The sequence below is a fragment of the Rhinoderma darwinii genome, unplaced genomic scaffold, assembly GCF_050947455.1.
Source record: "Rhinoderma darwinii isolate aRhiDar2 unplaced genomic scaffold, aRhiDar2.hap1 Scaffold_960, whole genome shotgun sequence".
Taxonomy (NCBI): Eukaryota; Metazoa; Chordata; class Amphibia; order Anura; family Rhinodermatidae; genus Rhinoderma; species Rhinoderma darwinii.
Genome location: NW_027464535.1, coordinates 39,257 through 47,875, shown reverse-complemented (window position 1 = coordinate 47,875; position 8,619 = coordinate 39,257). Strand labels below are relative to the sequence as shown.

Genomic DNA, 8,619 nt, shown 5'->3' with positions numbered 1-8,619 from the left:
TTACTGAGATAACATCTGACATTTCTTGCTGCAGACCTGGAGATAGTGGAATTAATGATCAGTTCCCAGAACCGTCCACTTTGTAGCGACCTCCCCGCTCTGTAATTCTCACACCTTCCTAATGACGCACATGTGACAATCCGTTCTGCTGCTCCGCTCATGTGTCCGGCGCCCCGTTCTCCTGCTCCGCTCATGTGTCCGGCGCCTCTTTACTCCAGGAGCGGGGGACGGGCTGCACAGTGGAATGTAGTGTCATTCCCGGCGGTGTGAGTCACAGTGAGAGTCCCACACCTTGTGCAGGTATGTCATACCTGTGCACTGAGTCATCCGGAGCACAACCTTCAATACACAGCAGAGCTCCCGACCACATCTGCAGGATGAGAGAACATGACGGAGGCGCAGCAGCTACAGGTATTCATGGAGGACGGGCAGCGCTCAGGACGGTCACCGCATGATCTGTACAATGACCTATGGGTCAGGGTGAGCCCACACCAGGCTTCATGTCAGGGGACACAGACGGCAGCCGGGGAACGGCTCATCGTGAGAAGTGCCGCAATCTGTCCGGTGACTAAAACACGGCCGGTGTGCACATTTTTGCTATAATTCTGTGGGGGTGGATCGGGGTTTAACGTGCGAGTTGGAGGTAGGAGAAAAACAGGAAACACGTCAGTTTTCAGAACAATTCTGTTCTATGGGTGTATTCACACTGAGGTTTTTTTGCGACCCGTGAATACGGTCGATTAAAAAATAGGACATGCCCTATTATTGTCCCTATTGTTGTCCCTTTTCACCGCTAGACGGTCCCCATAGAAGTCGATTGATCAGAGTTTGACAGAGGTTTTTCAGGATTCAATCTTTGTGACGGACGTTAAAAACAGATCCTGCCCCTTCCAGGACACAGAGACTATAAGAGCTGAACCCGAGGAAGCCCCTGACATCACGGTCCATATATGAAGAGTGACATCCGGGGCTCCTCCAGGAGCGGAATCCAGGCCGCAGCGTCGGCAATGCTCTGACCGGGGATTACAGTCCTAGATGGAACCCCAATAGTGATATCTACAGGGGGTGTGTGTGGCACTATGTACAGGGGGTGTGTGTGGCACTATGTACAGGAGGGGTGTTTGGCACTATGTAGAGGGTGTGTGTGGCACTATGTACAGGGGGTGTGTGTGGCACTATGTACAGGGGGTGTTTGGCACTATGTACAGGGGGTGTGTGACACTATGTACAAGAGGGGTGTTTGGCACTATGTACAGGGGGTGTGTGGCACTATCTACAGGGGGTGTGTGTGGCACTATGTACAGGGGGTGTGTGTGGCACTATGTGCAGGGGGGGTGTGTGGCACTATGTACAGGGGGCTGTGTGTGGCACTATGTACAGGGGGCTGTGTGTGGCACTATGTACAGAGGGCTGTGTGTGGCACTATGTACAGGGGTGTGTGTGGCACTATGTACAGGGGGTGTGTGTGGCACTGTATAGGGGGTGTGTGTGGCACTATGTACAGGGGGGGTGTGTGACACTATGTACAGGGGGTGTGTGTGGCACTATCTACAGGGCGTGTGTGGCACTATGTACAGGGGGGTGTGTGGCACAATGTACAGGTGGGGGGGGGGGGGTTTTGTGGCACTATGTACAGGGGGGGTGTGGCACTATGTACAGGGGGGTGTGTGTGGCACTATGTACAGGGGGGTGTGGCACTATGTACAGGTGGGGGGTTGTGTGGCACCATGTACAGTTGGGGGAGTATGGCACTATGTAGAGGGGGGTATATAGCAGTATCTACAGGGGAGGGGGATGGTGTAATCTATGGGGGTGTAGCGCTATCTACATAGGCACTGTGGCACTATCTATGTGGGCTCTGGCACTTTATATGTGGGCACTGTTTTCAAGGGGTTTGGACAAAAAAAAACTGACAAATTAAATCCATCCATTTTTTTAATGGCCATTAAAAACAGACGAACTGGAAATAGATGAAAATTTGGATGCAAAACGGCCATGAAATACCGACAGTTGGTCCGTTTTTTCTATGGCCATATATCGCATTGTGTGTAGAATTATTGTATTCATTACACAGACCTGAACCTGCCGCTCTCTCCGGCCGCCGCCCCCTCACTACATGAACGCTCCGGCTGGAGAGCGGCGCACGTCTTACACGTTTTCTGTCCCGTCTAAGGTTTGGCCAAACTCTGATGACCAGAAGATTCAAAATGGAGCAACAGAAGAGGAAATCCAGATACTAGTGACGGCCCCCGCACAGCCGGCAAAATCTCCCGACTGTCAGCCGAGCAGAGAGAATTATTGTGGATATTTTCCGTGCTGCAGTCTTCGAAGATTGGCCATTATGAGCATCGTGTGCGGCGTCTCCTGCGTGGGGATCAAAGCCTTAATCCTGGCACTGCAGGTAAATCCTGTCCCCAACATCCGGTCCTCATCTTAAACCTCTGACCCCTATACTCTGTCCACTGACCCCTATACTCTGTCCACTGACCCCTATACTCTATCTGACCCCTATACTCTATCCGACCCCTATACTCTATCCGACCCCTATACTCTGTACACTGACCCCCTATACTCTGTCCACTGACCCCTATACTTTATCTGACCCCTATACTCTGTCCACTGACCCCTATACTCTATCTGACCCCTATACTCTATCAGACCCCTATACTCTATCTGACCCCTATACTCTGTACACTGACCCCCTATACTCTATCCACTGACCCCTATACTCTATCTGACCCCATATGCTCTATCTGACCCCTATACTCTGTCCACTGACCCCTATGCTCTATCTGACCCCTATACTCTGTCCACTGACCCCTATACTCTGTACACTGACCCCCTATACTCTGTCCCCTGACCCCTATACCCTGTCCCCTGACCCCTATACTGTGTCCCCAACTTCCGGTCCTCATCTTAAACCTCTGACCCCTATAATCTGTCCTCTGACCCCTATACTCTATCCACTGACCCCTATACTCTATCCACTGACCCCCTATACTCTGTCCCCTATACTCTATCTGACCCCTATACTCTGTACACTGACCCCTATACTCTGTCCTCTGACCCCTATACTCTATCCACTGACCCCTATACTCTATCCACTGACCCCGATACTCTGTCCACTGACCCCGATACCCTGTCCACTGACCCCTATACTCTGTCCTCTGACCCCTATACTCTGTCCTCTGACCCCTATACTCTGTCCACTGACCCCTATACTCTATCTGACCCCTATACTCTATCAGACCCCTATACTCTATCTGACCCCTATACTCTGTACACTGACCCCCTATACTCTATCCACTGACCCCTATACTCTATCTGACCCCATATGCTCTATCTGACCCCTATACTCTGTCCACTGACCCCTATGCTCTATCTGACCCCTATACTCTGTCCACTGTCCCCTATACTCTGTACACTGACCCCCTATACTCTGTCCCCTGACCCCTATACCCTGTCCCCTGACCCCTATACTCTGTCCCCAAATTCCGGTCCTCATCTTAAACCTCTGACCCCTATAATCTGTCCTCTGACCCCTATACTCTATCCACTGACCCCCTATACTCTGTCCCCTATACTCTATCTGACCCCTATACTATGTACACTGACCCCTATACTCTGTCCCCTATACTCTATCCACTGACCCCTATACTCTATCCACTGACCCCGATACTCTGTCCACTGACCCCGATACTCTGTCCACTGACCCCTATACTCTGTCCTCTGACCCATATACTCTGTCCTCTGACCCCTATACTCTGTCCCCTGACCCCTATACTCTATCTGACCCCTATACTATGTCCACTGACCCCTATACTATGTCCACTGACCCCTATACTCTGTCCTCTGACCCCTATACTCTGTCCCCAACTTCCGGTCCTCATCTTAAACCTCTGACCCCTATACTCTGTCCTCTGACCCCTATACTCAATCCACTGACCCCTATACTCTATCCACTGACCCCTATATTCTATCCACTGACCCCCTATACTCTGTCCCCTGACCCCTATACTCTATCTGACCCCTATACTCTGTACACTGACGCTTATACTCTGTCCCCTATACTCTATCCACTGACCCCTATACTCTATCCACGGACCCCGATACTATGTCCACTGACCCCTATACTATGTCCACTGACCCCTATACTCTGTCCACTGACCCCTATACTCTGTCCTCTGACCCCTATACTCTGTCCTCTGACCCTATACTCTGTCCCCTGACCCCTATACTCTATCTGCCCCCTATACTCTGTCCCCTGACCCCTATACTCTGTCCCCAACTTCCGGTCCTCATCTTAAACCTCTGACCCCTATACTCTGTCCTCTGACCCCTATACTCTATCCACTGACCCCTATACTCTGTCCACTGACCCCTATACTCTGTCCTCTGACCCCTATACTCTGTCCTCTGACCCCTATACTCTGTCCACTGACCCCAATACTCTGTCCACTGACCCCTATACTCTGTCCTCTGACCCCCTATACTGTGTCCACTGACCCCTATACTGTGTCCTCTGACCCCCTATACTGTGTCCTCTGACCCCCTATACTGTGTCCTCTGACCCCCTATACTCTGTCCTCTGACCCCTATACTCTATCCACTGACCCCTATACTCTATCCACTGACCCCTATACTATGTCCACTGACCCCTATACTCTGTCCACTGACCCCTATACTATGTCCACTGACCCCTATACTCTGTCCCCAACATCCGGTCCTCATCTTAAACCTCTGACCCCTATACTCTGTCCACTGACCCCTATACTCTGTCCACTGACCCCTATACTCTGTCCTCTGACCACCTATACTGTGTCCTCTGACCCCTATACTGTGTCCACTGACCCCCTATATTCTGTCCACTGACCCCTATACTCTGTCCTCTGACCCCCTATACTGTGTCCACTGACCCCCTATACTGTGTCCTCTGACCCCCTATACTCTGTCCTCTGACCCCCTATACTCTGTCCTCTGACCCCTATACTCTGTCCTCTGACCCCTATACTCTGTCCTCTGACCCCTATACTCTATCCACTGACCCCTATACTCTGTACACTGACCCATATACTCTGTCCTCTGACCCCCTATACTGTGTCCACTGACCCCTATACTCTGTCCTCCATCTTCTGATCTTCTCTGATTTGTAGCTTTTGTCTCATAGGCAGAGCAGGAATGTGATGTGGAGAAACAGGCCGCCATCTCCCGTCGCTCCCGCAAATTCTCTGTCCTGAGTATCGTGCTGTTTGTCGTCGCTCTCGTGTCTCTGCCCGTCCTCCTGGTTCTTACATCATTCCTGATAACATTGATCGAGTGACGTCACCGCTGAACATGAAGAGCCCCCCAAAGAGTCCCCACCCAAATATTTATGTATTGTATAAAGTTCCTGCGCTCCGAGACCAGAGAGAAAGTGTAAATAGAATATTTTATAATAAATATGAATTTAATAAAACGCAAGACACGGGTCATAATGACAGCGAATACAGCGCAATACGAACCCCTGATGACGGACGGCGACTACAGAGCGCCCCCTGCTGTACATTACCTGATATCCCCTCTATATATATAACAGTGTGATTAGAGAGCGCCCCCTGCTGTACATTACCTGATATCTCCTCTATAGGGAGCGCCCCCTGCTGTACATTACCTGCTATCTCCTCTCTATATATATAACACTGTGATTAGAGAGCGCCCCCTGCTGTACATTACCTGCTATCTCCTCTATATATATATAACACTGATTAGAGAGCGCCCCCTGCTGTACATTACCTGCTATCTCCTCAATATATATATAACACTGTGATTAGAGAGCGCCCCCTGCTGTACATTACCTGCTATCTCCTCTATATATATATATATATATATATATATAACACTGTGATTAGAGAGCGCCCCCTGCTGTACATTACCTGTTATCTCCTCTATATATATAACACTGTGATTAGAGAGCGCCCCCTGCTGTACATTACCTGCTATCTCCTCTCTATATATATATATATATATAACACTGTGATTAGAGAGCGCCCCCTGCTGTACATTACCTGTTATCTCCTCTATATATATAACACTGTGATTAGAGAGCGCCCCCTGCTGTACATTACCTGCTATCTCCTCTATATATATAACACTGTGATTAGAGAGCGCCCCCTGCTGTACATGACCTGTTATCTCCTCTATATATATAACACTGTGATTAGAGAGCGCCCCCTGCTGTACATGACCTGTTATCTCCTCTCTATATATAACACTGTGATTAGAGAGCGCCCCCTGCTGTACATTACCTGCTATCTCCTCTATATATATATATATAACACTGTGATTAGAGAGCGCCCCCTGCTGTACATTACCTGCTATCTCCTCTATATATATAACACTGTGATTAGAGAGCGCCCCCTGCTGTACATTACCTGCTATCTCCTCTATATATATAACACTGTGATTAGAGAGCGCCCCCTGCTGTACATTACCTGCTATCTCCTCTATATATATATAACACTGTGATTAGAGAGCGTCCCCTGCTGTACATTACCTGCTATCTCCTCTATATATATAACACTGTGATTAGAGAGCGCCCCCTGCTGTACATTACCTGTTATCTCCTCTATGTATAGAACACTGTGATTAGAGAGCGCCCCCTGCCGTACATTACCTGCTATCTCCTCTATATATATAACACTGTGATTAGAGAGCGCCCCCTGCTGTACATTACCTGTTATCTCCTCTATATATATAACACTGTGATTAGAGAGCGCCCCCTGCTGTACATTACCTGTTATCTCCTCTATATATATAACACTGTGATTAGAGAGCGCCCCCTGCTGTACATTACCTGTTATCTCCTCTTTATACATAACACTGTGATTAGAGAGCGCCCCCTGCTGTACATTACCTGCTATCTCCTCTATATATATAACACTGTGATTAGAGAGCGCACCCTGCTGTACATTACCTGTTATCTCCTCTATATATATATAACACTGATTAGAGAGCGCCCCCTGCTGTACATTACCTGTTATCTCCTCTATATATATATATAACACTGTGATTAGAGAGCGCCCCCTGCTGTACATTACCTGCTATCTCCTCTATATATATAACACTGTGATTAGAGAGCGCCCCCTGCTGTACATTACCTGCTATCTCCTCTATATATATAACACTGTGATTAGAGAGCGCCCCCTGCTGTACATTACCTGTTATCTCCTCTATATATATAACACTGTGATTAGAGAGCGCCCCCTGCTGTACATTACCTGTTATCTCCTCTTTATATATAACACTGTGATTAGAGAGCGCCCCCTGCTGTACATTACCTGCTATCTCCTCTCTCTCTCTCTATATATATATATATATATAACACTGTGATTAGAGAGCGCCCCCTGCTGTACATTACCTGCTATCCCCTCTATATATATAACACTGTGATTAGAGAGCGCCCCCTGCTGTACATTACCTGTTATCTCCTCTATATATATATAACACTGATTAGAGAGCGCCCCCTGCTGTACATTACCTGCTATCTCCTCTATATATATAACACTGTGATTAGAGAGCGCCCCCTGCTGTACATTACCTGTTATCTCCTCTATATATATATAACACTGATTAGAGAGCGCCCCCTGCTGTACATTACCTGCTATCTCCTCTATATATATATAACACTGATTAGAGAGCGCCCCCTGCTGTACATTACCTGCTATCTCCTCTCTATATATATATAACAGTGTGATTAGAGACCGCCCCCTGCTGTACATTACCTGTTATCTCCTCTCTATATATATAACAGTGTGATTAGAGAGCGCCCCCTGCTGTACATTACCTGCTATCTCCTCTCTATATATATAACAGTGTGATTAGAGAGCGCCCCCTGCTGTACATTACCTGCTATCTCCTCTCTATATATATAACAGTGTGATTAGAGAGCGCCCCCTGCTGTACATTACCTGTTATCTCCTCTATATATATAACACTGTGATTAGAGAGCGCCCCCTGCTGTACATTACCTGTTATCTCCTCTATATATATATATAACACTGTGATTAGAGAGCGCCCCCTGCTGTACATTACCTGTTATCTCCTCTATATATATATATAACACTGATTAGAGAGCGCCACCTGCTGTACATTACCTGCTATCTCCTCTATATATATATAACACTGATTAGAGAGCGCCCCCTGCTGTACATTACCTGCTATCTCCTCTCTATATATATATAACAGTGTGATTAGAGAGCGCCCCCTGCTGTACATTACCTGTTATCTCCTCTCTATATATATAACAGTGTGATTAGAGAGCGCCCCCTGCTGTACATTACCTGCTATCTCCTCTCTATATATATAACAGTGTGATTAGAGAGCGCACCCTGCTGTACATTACCTGCTATCTCCTCTATATATATATATAACACTGTGATTAGAGAGCGCCCCCTGCTGTACATTACCTGCTATCTCCTCTATATATATAACACTGTGATTAGAGAGCGCCCCCTGCTGTACATTACCTGTTATCTCCTCTATATATAACACTGTGATTAGAGAGCGCCCCCTGCCGTACATTACCTGCTATCTCCTCTATATATATAACACTGATTAGAGAGCGCCCCCTGCTGTACATTA

General features: G+C 47.8%; 1 protein-coding gene across 1 annotated transcript; it reads left to right on the top strand.

Moving 5' to 3' along the window:
- Positions 1-387: 387 nt before the first annotated feature.
- Positions 388-5,403, top strand: TMEM265 (transmembrane protein 265). The gene is made up of 3 exons (XM_075849559.1): positions 388-411; positions 2,174-2,401; positions 5,168-5,403. The coding sequence occupies exons 1-3, from the start codon at positions 388-390 to the stop codon at positions 5,318-5,320; spliced, it is 405 nt and encodes a 134-aa protein (XP_075705674.1). The 3' UTR covers positions 5,321-5,403.
- Positions 5,404-8,619: the final 3,216 nt, after the last annotated feature.

Excerpts from the sequence above, each read along its gene's own strand:
- TMEM265 (XM_075849559.1), top strand. The coding sequence starts at position 388 with ATGACGGAGGCGCAGCAGCTACAG. Across the intron at positions 412-2,173 it reads CGGAGGCGCAGCAGCTACAG|GTTTGGCCAAACTCTGATGA; the intron begins GTATTCATGGAG and ends GTCCCGTCTAAG. Across the intron at positions 2,402-5,167 it reads CCTTAATCCTGGCACTGCAG|GCAGAGCAGGAATGTGATGT; the intron begins GTAAATCCTGTC and ends TTTGTCTCATAG.